The sequence below is a fragment of the Harmonia axyridis genome, chromosome 3, assembly GCF_914767665.1.
Source record: "Harmonia axyridis chromosome 3, icHarAxyr1.1, whole genome shotgun sequence".
NCBI classification, from domain to species: Eukaryota; Metazoa; Arthropoda; class Insecta; order Coleoptera; family Coccinellidae; genus Harmonia; species Harmonia axyridis.
The window spans coordinates 1,876,942-1,891,750 of NC_059503.1; the positions used below are offsets into that span (position 1 = coordinate 1,876,942).

At 35.9% G+C, this 14,809-nt stretch overlaps 1 protein-coding gene across 2 annotated transcripts in view; it reads right to left on the reverse strand.

The window, feature by feature from the left end:
• Window positions 1-1,562: 1,562 nt before the first annotated feature.
• Window positions 1,563-14,809, reverse strand: part of LOC123676982 (semaphorin-2A) — a 605,612-nt gene continuing 592,365 nt past the window's right edge. For both annotated transcript variants that reach the window (XM_045613352.1, XM_045613351.1), the window contains 7 exons: window positions 11,430-11,660; window positions 8,706-8,964; window positions 8,424-8,578; window positions 8,084-8,360; window positions 5,839-6,030; window positions 5,535-5,778; window positions 1,563-3,999 (listed from right to left, as the gene is read on the reverse strand). In XM_045613352.1, coding sequence (XP_045469308.1) covers window positions 3,928-3,999; window positions 5,535-5,778; window positions 5,839-6,030; window positions 8,084-8,360; window positions 8,424-8,578; window positions 8,706-8,964; window positions 11,430-11,660 — 1,430 coding nt within the window. In that variant the 3' untranslated portion in view covers window positions 1,563-3,927. The remainder of the gene's footprint in view (window positions 4,000-5,534; window positions 5,779-5,838; window positions 6,031-8,083; window positions 8,361-8,423; window positions 8,579-8,705; window positions 8,965-11,429; window positions 11,661-14,809) is intronic.

Here is a 14,809-nt window from a genome sequence, read left to right on the forward strand (position 1 = left end):
AAACTATGAATTGACCCAAAGGACAATATTTGAAAATAAATAATGCCAGCATCATTGCTCAACACAATTAGAAGTTGGAAAAAAAGTGCTTTCAGTGATAAACAAATTATTTCACAATTCATAACCAGGGCCACTCATTCACATGATTTTGATAGTAGGTACTCAGAAAATTGAAAAAATAACGTTCTTGCAATTACCACCTTAACTGTAGGTAAACATTTTACATTTGAGCTATTGGATTTTCAGTTTGAAAGAAATAACAATTCAGAATGAAGTGATTCAAGTGAAAAGTGGAAATTTCGTATACACCATTCAAAGTTATCAAATTCTTCAATTGGAATTCAAAATTTTGGAATCTTGGATTATTTTATTAACTCTTCAATAGTCACAGTGAAATCCTAAAGTTGCGAAGTATCAGATGGATGCTAATATGAATTAAAAGTCCTGTCTATAAAAAGGAACAATTGAGAAATGGAAATTTTACTACTGTGAAATATTGATCTAAAATTTAATACCTAGGAATACTTACAGCATTGGTCACTTGAATACAAATGAGTCTTTAGTCTTACTAAAGAATCACTTTGCTACATACAATATAGGTATTGATCTTGTTCTACAAACTTGCCTCGCCAAACACTGTTCTTGGCTCAATAGCCATTCATTTAATTATAGGTAAAGATGGTTCTTGGATACTTCAATTAGAATTAATTTTTTCTGTTTGAAAAACATATTTGAAATTCCTTCGAAGCAACTGGAAGATTAATATTTCAAATCTGCTGCAACATAGGTTATCTCAAGTACAGGGGTTGACGTTAGGAGAAGGGTTATTGTTTTCCATTGTGCATCTGAGGGTATACATTTGCAATTTATTCCAAGCGACTGAAAGATTTTGATTTCAAATCTGATGAATGTACAAATATAACTCTTCCATTCATGTTGATAATTTTACTTTATATGTATATAAATATTCTCACATGAGTGGCACTTATGACATTTGACTTTTGAATGAAATAACGAATTTAGGATAACAATTTGAATACATGAAAGCAGAAAAAATTTCCAGTAATGTGTCTTCTGCCATTCATTATCTTTCTTTCTCTTCCTCAATGAATAGATAATTTCAGTATTAGAAGTTTGCTCTAGGTATAGGGGACCTTGTCATATCTTTCTGTATAGCCAAGTACAATTATGCTAACCTTAGAGAACTTCTCATCTTCAACAATGATCCGCGGTTGAGAGGTCACACTTTCAAATTGAAAAAGGAGAAGTTTGCCACAAGACAGAGACAATATTTTTTGTTCAACCGTATATTCGAGACATGGAATGGCTTACCTGGTGATGTAGTGAATTCTGACTCAGTGAATAGTTTTAAAAACAAAATAGACAGTTGCTTATTTGGTTAATTTGTTTCTATGCATATAATAATTGTTTTTTTTTTCTCTGCATGCATTCAGTCAGCTTATTGATTTCTTTGGTTTTTAGGCTTACATAGGACTTAGACCTCAGCCTTCATTTATATGTAATAATAATAATAATAATAAGAAATCAAATGAAAACTCATATTTTCTTCATAATCTTTATTGATAATATCCAAGAGAGCAATTAGCGACTTAACTATTACAATTTACAGGGATGATCTCACTATATCAACTAATCTTCACTGCAATATATTTACAATAAATCGTAAATAATCAGTAGTTTTGGGAACATACCATCGATACAGTTGATGATTATAAAAATTTGAAATCACTAGAATTGTCAACAATTTCTGATCTCTATAGAACTATGAGGCTAAGAAAAATAAAAACTAAAAGCTACAACTACATAGTTTATCTTAAGTCCAGGGGCTGACGTTAGGAGAAGGGTTATCGTTCACCATAGCACACCTGAGGGTTAAATACATCTATAAAAATTCAATAAAACTCCTATTGGTTTAATCGTTTACTTCAACAACGTCAACCTGTATCCTCCAAACGTCAGGGTCTGTTATAAAATTCAGTAATATGAAAAAATTACTTCATAGAAGTCATCATTTGGATTTCACCTCCGAATCCTCTACATTTTAAATTCGTAACAATAGCTTTGCCTAAATAATGAACGATAATGTGGAGCGTAAAACAATTAAGCTTCCGAAATTATTGCAGGATTTAGGATATGTACTCTGTTTCATACAAAAACCCAATTCTTAATCTAAAAATGTGAATAACTTAAAACTAAGACAGTCTGTAAATGCTGTGATTGCTTGTCAACAATCTGCAAACATGGAGAATACAATAAATGCGATATACAAAACTACTTACTCCAACAACATTCATAAAACAAAGCTTAACATTTTCAGTATGACGAGTTTTCTTCTGAAAGTATTCTGTTTATTGTTCATTCATGTAAAGATGTATTTTATTCAGTTATAAGTACTTAGGATTGATATAGTTAATTTTCACTAACTTTACATAGGTATTTACAGGGTTAATTGAATTAGAATAAATTAAACCATAGTCGAACAGCTCATGACAAAAATAATATGAAAATACTTTCCGTATTCCATTAAGGGGGCTATCACTCTAAGAGAAGCAAAAAATTTCAACAGATGTAATAGGAAAAATTAAAATAAATTCAAGTCAAAAGCACCCCAATGGAGAATCTTCTTCAACTAAATAAAAACATGTGAGAATAAAACGATAAATAAGAATTGTGCGTTAAGTGAACAACCATGTTCTATTGATGTGATAATTTTGAAGTAATTTTTCATTACTACGGTATTGCTATATTCATTTTATTGGAAAATTTTCCTTGTGCTTTCCTTTTTTTTTGAATTGATATAATTGCAGCTGCAAAGTGGACAGAAAACTTGTATCCATATTTTCAGCAGAGTGATTGTCTTCAACCATAATGAACAACTACAAACTATGTTTTGGAGAAAAAACGAGGAATCAGCTTAGATTTAAGAATTTTCGAAACGCTCTGACAGAAACCTATAGTTTAACAAAAGTTACAAAATGAATTAGGTACAATTCTTCCAATGTTAAACATATGTACATTTTTTTATTTATATTTATATATATTTTAGAAGGACCAACATCTCACAAGCAAAGAGTATTGCTTCAATACGCGATGAATCTACGAGTTTAAATATACAATTTCATGACTAAAACGCAGGAGATATACTAGATTACATCGAAATAGTTAAAAAAAATCAAAACTTATGCTTAGTCATAAAATCGGAATTTACAATTTGAAAATATAAATCGAAGAGATATACAGAAAAAGTTCACCCACTTGGTCCGAAATATGAGGCTGATTTTACACATCGAAACAAAAAAATCAATTTTCGTGAAAATTACAATACAATACACGCATATCACAGTCCTACAATGTTCAAAATTATTCAGTTTTTCCAATGCGATGTGGCATCGTTTTGTTTTTCTGTAAATAGTTGTTTTTCGAAATACATGTTTACTAGCTAAGACGAAGTAAGTTTTATATTACAGACATTTCGCATGTCGGTGGAGATTTTCGAGATTTCAAAAGGAAATTTAGAGTTGAGAAGCAGTCTGAATAAGGCCTTGTTGGGAGTTAGGTTGAGCTTTTTGAGCTTGACTTCTATTATTTCCGATCGATGATTCACCTGCTGAAATCTCGACGTTACCCCCACCGATTAATACGTTCACGTGAAAAAATATTTCATCATAAAAATCATTACTTTCTTGGAGAATGGATAAACGACACAAGCGCTAGATTTTCACCAGTTGAGCGTCATTAAAATACACTTTAAAATTCGTCCCAAGCCGCCAGATGGCGTTACATATCTGTTTTTGTCCACACGCAACATCACAGTGTCACACCACTAGTCTAGACGAAAAGAACGCGGGTCCAGTATAGGGGGATGCCTAGAAACGTCAAGGCTAGCGGCCCATGCTGTACGAGCTATCACACTAGTGGCCTGTAAATCTCATTTGGGTGGTTGTTTTGGTTGCTGTCGTTCTGCCTCGAGGCACATTGCTGAAAAAGAATAAATCTTTAAGATCCAAAAGTCCATACTTTACTGTGCGCTTGTTCCAGTGGAACATGCACCAAATAACTGTAATTTTAGAGTTCCACTCACTATTGGAGGAATTCTATGAATAACAGAATATTTTTCGGAGAAAGCATATTTTTATTACTAATTTTTTGATTATTTGCAGGGAGGACCCAAGAAATACCAAAATGCAAGAAGGACCAAAAATATGGAATTTCGTGGTGTGCCGAGGTCCTGGCAAGAATATGCAGCATTAACTTTCAAAATATGTTGAATAAATATCTTGATGGAAAGATCGTCGCAAGAAATGCATTGAAATTCATTATAATGGGTGTTTTTTTCGAGTTATATAACTTTAAGTTGGCATTACTGTTCAAGATGGCGACCGATTTAACAGCTGTCAAGTGATTTATTCTCAGTTTGGTTTGGCAATTCATCTTGAATAGACTCACGCCTGAACAACGCTTGCAAATAGTGCAATGTTATTTCCAAAATAATGGTTCTGTGCGGAATACGTATCGCGCACTACGTCCATTTTATTTTGTTTAGCGATTAAGTGCACTTCTGGTTGAATGGCTACGTCAACGAACAAAACTGCCACATTTGGAGTGAAGCTAATCCTCAAGTGTATGTCGAAACACCGTTACATCCAGAAAAACTGACTGTTTGGTGCGCTTTATGGGTTGATGGAATCATTGGTCCGTACTTCTTCAAAAACGATGATGGCCAGAACGTTAGAGTTAATGGTGATCGGTATAAAGCCATGATTACTAACTTTTTCATTCCTGAATTGAACAACCATGATGTCCAGGAGCTGTGGTTCCAACAAGACGGCACAACATGTCACACAGCTCGTGCCACAATCGATTTATTGAAAGACACGTTTGGTGACCGCCTAATTTCACGTTTTGGACCTGTGAATTGGCCTCCAAGATCTTGTGATTTAACACCGCTAGACTACTTTCTGTGGGGCTATGTGAAGTCATTGGTCTATGCGGATAAGCCACAAACCCTTGACCGTTTGGAAGACAACATTCGCCGTGTTATTGCTGATATACTGCCACAAATGTTGAAAAAAGTCATTGAAAATTGGACGTCCAGATTGGACTACATCCGAGCCACCCGTGGCGGTCATATGCCAGAAATCATATTTAAAATGTAATGCCACAAGATTATTTTGCGGATAAGTAAAATTCATGTCAATCGAATAATCCATCGTTGTTTTATTGCAATTTAAAGTTCTATAGCTCTAAAAAAAACACACTCTATAATGAACCATAGAATATAAACATTTAGGCATTTTTCTGCGACTTACTCTATAACTCTATACAAGAAGTTGAATTGTATCATATATTTTCAAAATGTGATCAATATCAGAAACTTTGAGCTTGTGTGAGTAAACCGGTTGTGTTATGTGTAGGTTTTGTTACTGTGTCCCGTCGCCACTTCAGATTTTAAATTGCACCACTCCTATATCGAAAATTTCAAGCATGCATTTATTATTTTAATTCATACTTACAGCTTGCTTCCTTTCCCAAGTCTTCATGGCCGACTTGTACTTTTCGAATTCATGACACCAATCCGAGTAGATCTTCTGGTAATCGTTGGTCTTCGCCGGTGGAGCGCACCTATGCGCATCCACTGTTACATTGTAGGAACACAACAACGAAGCGCCCATAGAACAATCGTAACGACCAGCGTCCGCCTCTGTGACCGCGATGATGACCAATCCCCTTTCTGACGTTTCTATGTATTTCTCTGGCCTGAAAAGTGAGGTTCTGTTAGTTTCCATCGAACAACTCGCGGTTCTTCTTCTTCCTTACCTGAACTGGATCTTGTAACGACCTTTGTCCTTGGAGTAATGATACCAAGTTATAGTTTGAGAAGACAAGACTGTCGGCATCTTCAGGAAACATCCCAGGTGAAGGCTCTGACCCCACGTGACGATCATCTTCTTCTTCACTACGCTGGTGTCGCAGACGTCAACCGTGCTATTGGAAACGTCCTGCAGGAGACTGGATGGAGAAATGAAGAAACTTATTTAATCATAAAGTTCTATAAGGAAAGTTCGAGGAATGTAGGCTTTCTCCGAATTGCCCCGAGTTATTGATATCGGTAAATTTCAATCTGCGACATGCATAAAATTGGAAAATTGTAAAAACAGTACGAGAGTGGAAAGCGACGCTGATATGAGTGAGCGTCAAAACCACTCATGAGAATCAATCTCGAAGATATTTATTCACAAATGCTTGTATATATGCCGAATTTCAATATACAGCGAATATTATTCCAACAAAACCGAAAGGAGGATGACAGGGGCGGGGATTCCACATAGGGGAGGGCACAAACTAGGATTCGGATGAAAATATATTGAGTTCCACTCCAATCGAAGTGCTCCATGGAAAACCAAAATAGACTACACCGAATTTACAAACAAGTATTATTAGTAAAATTCAATTTCGATTTGGAAGAGTTTTATTTGATTGAGAGCCTTCATTCGGAATCAAGAATTGATGGAAATTTTCACATAATTGAAAGTTAACTGCAAATGGAATGGATCCTCTAACAAACTGAAATTTCATTTGTTTTAATTGATGGAAGTTGAGTGATTACCCCATTCCATCCAAAAATAAGTAATGGTGGATGGTAATTGAACTATATCGACAATTTTTCAACATTTAACCAATATATCTCTACATGCTTAACAATTGAAATTAAATAATTTCCAAACTGGCGTTTGATTTCATTTGTTGGAGTAGATGGTAACTGTATGTTTCCATGCAAAACAAATTAAAAATTTCCAGTTATTTTTTTTTTTTTGAAAATTCAATATAATTGGCTGCTTTTAAGCTCCTCACTGAGTTTGATTTTATCCACTTATTTTGAATTAATGAAAATTGATTATTTTTCGCTTCCTCTTGAAAATGAAACCATTAAAAAAAGTAAAATTTGAATGATTTTCCAATATTTGAAGAATTCTTCACATACTTGACACCAATGGAATTCAACTTCAAATCGAAAACAGTCCAATTAATTTTATGTGATATAGCTTGATTAATAAGAATTTGAAATAAATGCCATATTCCAAATTTAAACTAAAACTAACTACTAAAATCATTAAGTTTCATTTATTTTTCAACTTTTTATGTGAAGCTTCACATAAATAACACTTACGACGGTATTTTTAACCAAGATTGACATTTTTGTTTTCTCATTTTTAAAATAAGGAGCTTTTTATTTCCGCCTGACTGTCGAAAGAAAAAAAAGTAATTTCCCATTTAGTGACTTCTTTTAAAAAAGTATTTCTCGAAATAATTCGTTGCCTGACGAGTCGACGCTGTCTTAGTTCGGGGTAAAGTTCCACCTCGCCCGGCCCATCTCCTGCCATCTATTTGCATACCGATATATGCCGAATAAACACTGTGGATGTCTCAGCACGGCTGAGAGCACCAGATTTCCGTTTGGTCTAAATAAACGTTTGTTGATTCCGAAGCGCCCACAGCTACGGAACCCCCGTGGCGCCCTCTCGATCGGCAAATAAAATTTGATGTATTCGGATTGAAAATCGGGATGTAGGGGATGAAGGGTTCTTCCGGCGAAAAACGAAAAGATAAAGCACACCGCGAAGAGTAATAATCAGCGTTTTTCATTTTTTTTCTTCCTCACACAGACATATTAACTCCATTTCTGAATGGAATTATTCATTTTGCAGGATTTTTACTGAAATAACACATAAGTGACACTTATGACAATTTTCTTTGAAATTGAGATATTGGTTTTTTCTAACTTGGATACGGTAAAACATATTGAAATCGATGTAAATTGATGGATTTTATCTTTGTATTTGAGGAATAGAAAGAATAGCTACAAAAATTCGGAATAATTCATTTGTTATGGCAATAAAGAATTATTATTATTATTATTATTATTTTAGAGTTTTTGTTGAAATCACACATAAATGACACTTATGGCATTTTTCTTTGATATTGAGTTATAAGGTTTTTTCTAACTCGGATATGGTAAAACGTAAAATGCTATTCTTTGAAAAATAACTGTAGTTATGCTTACCCAGGAGAGTAGGGTTTGCAGACATTCGAATCCTTGTCCCATCCGCAATAAGGATCGTGGACGCATCTCAAGCAATTATCGTATCTCCTGTTGCACATCACCAGATCGACCTGTTTTATCCTCATATCAGACGCTACGTAGATAGCTTTATGTTCCTTGCTGATCTCCATCACCTGTATGGCTTCACCAGGGGTAACATCGAAAACATCCAGAAGGATGGAGGAGGTATCACCATCTTCTTTCTGCCATTCCACAATCTTGTGGACACGTCCATCGTCTACAAAAAGGATAATATCAATTGAAGACACGAACATTTAGAAAGGGGAAAGTTTGCACTTACTTGTTCCTGCGTAGTAGACGGTGTAGTCCAAAACTGCACCTCCAATATCTACAGGTACCTTGTCAACTACCAACTTGGTGAAAATGATGTCTCTCTTGAAGAAGACGGGTTTTTCATGCTCGTGTTGAACGGCAGAGTCCATCAGTGGATGGGATCTGTAAAAATAATTACAATCAATGAGAAACGAGTCAACATCCCAACGAGCAACTCAAAAAATTAGAGTTGAGCAAAAAAAAATATATAAAATGACCTCATACGGTACCTTGGGGTAGCCCAACTCACCTTATGAAATTCAGTACTGAATCCGGCAAAGTTTCTGTATTGTTGACGCAAGTTCCAGGTCTTGGTTCTGGCACACGACCAGAGAGAACAGGTAACCAAGCCGAGGATGAAGAGGCTTGTTCTTTGAACTTTCCAGCAAAGGCTGCGTGGATGTCGCTCAACGTAAAAGAACATATGGCTGATCCCATCAGGCCGTTGGTTGAGGTTGTGAAGGTGCCATAGAACTTATTGTTGTCGCCAGGAACTCTGTAGATGCTCTCTGGAAAAAGAAAATAGGATTATGTTATGGTGAAGAGATGTTTGTCTGGAATCTTCTCATTTTGATTTTGGAAGTAGCTTCTGGAAGATGGCTGAAGCACTCCTAAATGATTGGAATGTCGAAGCATGATTTTTGAGCAAGTATGAATGTGTTATCATCTGGAATGCGGTTTCTCCAAAGAATTCAGAAAAGCTTCTAGTGAAATCCTTTTTAGGCTTCCATGATATCAAAACTATGTTTACGAAGTTGAAATTTCAATCAAGGAAATGGAAAGAAGTCACACGTCCCACGCAGTATTCAATCATCCCATTTTGCGTCAATGATTCTATTCGGCATCCCCTTCACTTTGATGTCATTTCCAAGCTAGCGCTTCTAGAAAGTTTGGATAGCCTAAATAGAAATTGGTCGCTGCTTCGGCCTGCTCCTATTTCTTGTGAAATTCCAGTAACATATTATGGTCATTGGATGGACATCTTGTTACCACTTTATCGAACTTATGCAAACTACTCTGACGTACACGATAAATTGCATGTATGACGCCAGTGGTTAAATTCAACTTGGCAAATTAGACGTATTGCGATGAAGTTCTGGAGAAGTTCGATGCTATACAGCTCTCACTGTAGGAGAGACTGTATTCTTTGAAAATACCAACTAATGTGTATTTATTTTTATTATTGGTTTGTCTATCTTGAACAGCTGACATACATTCAACATTTGCTTAGGTTGGTTAGGCATTGCAGAGTTTTTTTGTAGATTAAAGACTGAATTTTTATGTCTTTTACATTTCCCAGATGAAAATATCGAAGCAATATAAGATAATTATTTAGTACATAACTACGCTGCGCAAAAAAAATAACGCACATTCTGAAAATCTCAATTTTAATTAAAACAAACTCTACATTGACTTTATAACTTATTTTTTATGTTCTCTCGGGAAGGTTTTGAACGAAACAAGACACATTAAATGGAAGAAAAATTCAGGATTTCACCGAATCTTATGTGAAAGAAGAGAAATAAACAATTTTCAAAATACTGGAATGCTGATAAGTGATTTAATACTTGGTATTTCCATCCTTGCGTTAATTACAGCTCGGCAACCTAGGTTCATACTCAAAATGAGTGATATTAAAATGTTCTGATCTAATCCTTCCCAGATTTCTCTGAGTTGGATTCCTAAGTCATTAAGAGTAGCTGGATGATTTTCTGAACTTCTCAGCCTTCTATTGAGGTTGTCCCAAACCTGCTCAATCGGATTGAGATCTGGACTTCTTACTGGCCATTCCATTCGAGAGACTTCAACCTCTTCAAGGTACTCCTGAACGATGCGCGCACGTTAGGGTCTGGCATTATCGTCCATAAAAATGAAATTTTCACCAATGTATGGGGCAAATGGCACTACATGCTCTTCAAGAATGTTCCTTATATACCTATCAGCATTCATAGTTCCATTATCAACGACCACTAGGTCTGTGCGAGCAGTCAAAGATATTCCACCCCATACCATCATCGATCCTCCCCCGAAACCAGTAGTATTCAGGAAATTGCACTGAGCATATCTTTCATGTGGACGTCTGTATACAAGGGAACGTCGATCACAATGGTAGAGGCAGAATCTAGACTCATCTGTGAAGAGAACTCTTTCCAATCAGCCTCTTCCCAGTGAATATGCTCTCTCGCAAAATCCAAACGCGCCCTTCGATGGGCCAGGGTAAGAGCTGGGCCTCTTGCCGCGACACGAGGCCTTAAATCATATTCTCTGAGGCGATTTCTTATTGTCTGAGTGCTAATTTGCACCCTATGAGTTTGTTCAAGCTGATTTTGAAGGAGGCGAGCGGTTGCAAACCGTTGTCTCAACAAAGAAACTCTCAAGTAACGTTCTTAAATGGCAGTTGTTACCCGCGGTCTACCCTGTCCTGGTCTTCGGACATTCATACCTATCTCCCTGAATCGCTGCAACATTCTGGACACACTTGTATGGGAAACTCCAAACCTTTCAGCAATTCTTGAGTATGTCCACCCTTCTTCTCGCAAAATTACCGCTTGGGCACATTCCTCTTGGGTCAAATTCCGTGTTTCGCGTTGCATAGCGATCGAGTGTAAAAAAATCAAACGAAAGAAAAACTATTGATCACTAGAATTGATCGAGAACAACTGATTTCAGAATGGAGCCAATACATTCAAAATCTGATAATATCATCTTTTTTTATTCCTGATGGGAAAAAACATCTGTATTGAAGAAAAACGTTGAAAGTGGATAAGATATGCATGCATAATTCTGATAAAAATGATTATCATTGAGAACACCTTCAGTTATAGAATAAATTTGAGATTTCCATAATGTGCGTTAATTTTTTCGCGCAGTGTACTTTGAAAGTTGAAATAACATAAATAAATTTAAATTTACTGAATCAAGTAGATTTTGTATGAAAAAGCTGGATAGGTCGAATAATATGAGATCTACTTACGTATTTCGTTGAAGTAGAAGGGAAACTCTCCAGGGATGGAGCAGTTGAGCCTGGCTTTGAGGTAGGTCGCCCAATTCTGCGACAGGATGTTCTTACCACCGGTATCTCTCTTGCACACTCTGGCAACTCTGGAATAGACGCTTTTTCCACAGTTGATGTATTCTACAGCCGTTTCACGGAAAAAGAAGAGGACATAATCACCGATGTCAAAAGATCCAACGAAGTTCGGCTCTGGAAAAGAAACATTACATATGAAGATGAAAAGTACGGAAAAAGATAAACGGAACAAACTTTTATGGTCGGGAATTTACATAAATACGCTCCATGCTAGTTTTTCTGGTACTCGACCACGATAAAACATACGAGGAATCGTATAAACTAGGATTTTTAAGGGCGGTAATACCGGAATCTAATCGTCGAATAAAAGTGTGTTGATTTCCGGGAAAGAAACACACTAAACATGCGATAATATCCGGAAGACTTTCGAAGTTTTACACAGCCATGAAGGTTATTTGATGGAGACACTTAATATTGGATTGGAGTAATTGCATGGGATATTATCGATAAAAAATTTCAGAGACCTTGAGTGACCTTTTGTTCCAGAGTCTGCTGAAGGTACTGATATGGTTTTCTTAATCAAAAATTTATAGCCATCAAAAGTTTAAGTATAATTGAAATAACTCAAATATTTCAGTTGGTATCATAGATAATCATTTGGTTTCATATAGGGTGTTTTTTTTCAAGGTATATAATTTTAAGTAGGCATTACTGTTCGAGATGGCAACCGATTTAACAGCTGTCAAGTGATTTATTCTCAGTTTGGTTTGGCAGTTCATCACGAATAGACTCACGCCTGAACAACGCTTGCAAATAGTGCAATTTCATTTCGAAAATAATGGTTCTGTGCGGAATACTTATCGCGCACTACCTCTATTAGCGATGAAGCGCACTTCTGGTTGAATGGCTACGTCAACAAATAAAACTGCCGCATTTGGAGTGAAGCTAATCCTCAAGTGTATGTCGCAACACCGTTACATCCAGAAAAACTGACTGTTTGGTGCGCTTTATGGGCTGGTGGAATCATTGGTCCGTAATTCTTCAAAAACGATGATGGCCAGAACGTTACAGTCAATGGTGATCGGTATAGAGCCATGATTACTAACTTTTTTATTCCTGAATTGAACAACCATGATGTCCAGGAGCTGTGATTCCAACAAGACGGCGCAACATGTCACACAGCTCGTGCCACAATCGATTTATTGAAATACACGTTTTCGTTTCACGTTTGGTGACCGCCTAATTTCACGTTTTGGACCTGTGAATTGGCCTCCAAGATCTTGTGATTTAACACCGCTGGACTACTTCCTATGGTGCTATGTGAAGTCATTGGTCTATGCGGATAAGCCACAAACCCTTGACCATTTGGAAGACAACATTCGCCGTGTTATTGCCGATATACGGCTACAAATGTTGGAAAAAGTCATCGGAAATTGGACGTCCAGATTGGACTAAATCCGAGCCAGCCGTGGCGGTCATATGCCAAAAATGATATTTAAAATGTAATGCCACAAGATTATCTTGCGGATAAATAAAATTCATTTGAATCGAATAATCCATCGTTGTTTCATTGCAATTTAAAGTTCTATAGCTTCAAAAAAAAGCACCCTATATAAAGTGCAAAATTCTTGGGATAATTTGGCCTAGTTTGATACTTCTCATTTCCAGAAATGCATTATTTGGATACAACTTCCAAACGAATTTTCTCCGGGTGTTGGTTGGAAGGAGACCCGTACAAATGAGCTTTTTGTCAGGCCGGGGGCAAGAATTGGGAGGTAGTTACGGAGTCGAGCCCTAAGGAGGTCCCCGGGGCGAAATCCACCCCGCCCAGACGTGAGTAACAGGCGTCGGAGCGATGAAAACGGCGTTTCTCTGAAATTTGCACACTTATGTTTTAATTTTACGTGTCATTAAGCGTTTTGGTTTCTGAGAACGGCTCCGAACTTCGGTACGTCCAATTCGTGGCATGGAACTTAATTAACCCTCATAGGTTATGAATTGCCCCTGGAAGATCCTATCGGAGGCTGGCTGAAAGGTTTTCGTTGGATTTCGTCTTTGTTACAGGAAGAAGCTTGTTCAGCACACATCCTTCTTTAATTCGAATACTTATACTTTATCATATATCTTGTTTCGTTTTTTAGATAATTGGAATTTAATGATTTTGTGTAGTGAATTTTAGTAAATATGAATTTTTCAAAATTTTATCCCCTGAGTTTTCTTTCTTGTGCTATTATAAAGGTTTATAATTGTGAATAATTATAAGTTATATCTAATTTTTACGAAAAAAATCGACAAAACACATTGCTAAGTAATATTTCAACAAAAATCATAAGTGCTGGTGATAACAAGAATCCGAGTCGAAGAGGAGGATTTTTACATCTTCATGAATGCTTTTTGTTGAGAAAATATCAATTTGCTTTGTTTTTTTTTCGAATACCTCACAGGAAAAATAAAATGCTCGAATGATATTTGACAGACTATTTCATGAGACCATAATTACTTGTTTTCAAAGATATTGTAATCTTTCATGACAATAGCTGTCAATTTTTGCCGCGGGTAAATTCTCAGAGTAATAAACATAGTTAGAGGGAGCATAATAATATGTCATTTTCAGCAAGCAAATGTTGTCGCCAACATGGACTATTAAATTTGACATGAAGCGCGCGGAAATAAAAACATATCAGTGATACGATATTTCACTCTATTCGCGAGTTTCTCCATGAAGAACGCACTTCTTATGTCCCATTGTGAATCAACGTTTCATATTAACTCAAAATATATTGAAATAAACACCTTAATATATCAGAAATTCAGAAAACAAACTTCAAGCGCGCCAAACGACGTGAAACAACAGATAACACTAGGAGAGCAAAGTTGCCAAACCTTGGATTTCAGCAGGTAGATACAGAAAATAATAAATATTCTGCTTATCATAAATTTGACAATTAGGAGAAATATCAAATTCCAAATATTCAAATTTGCATATTTAATGAGGAATCACTCAAATAAATATATTTCATTCAATATAATATACATTCATAACGATATAGTAAAATTGTGGATTAGAAAATATATCAAAATCCGACAACGTAATCTAACCATGTTGGGGACATGTGAACATTGCGTATACTTCCTCTATCTATGTTTATTTTTCTATAAATAAACTCAAAAAAAAAAACTGCTGATAGGTGTTGTCATACAGTTTTCCCATCTAAATTTTCATTAGAATAATTTGAGCATCCGCCATTTTGCAACACATATTCCACCCCCAACTCTAAAATACAATTTTAATTGAAATTAAATATTATTTATAGCTTCCATAG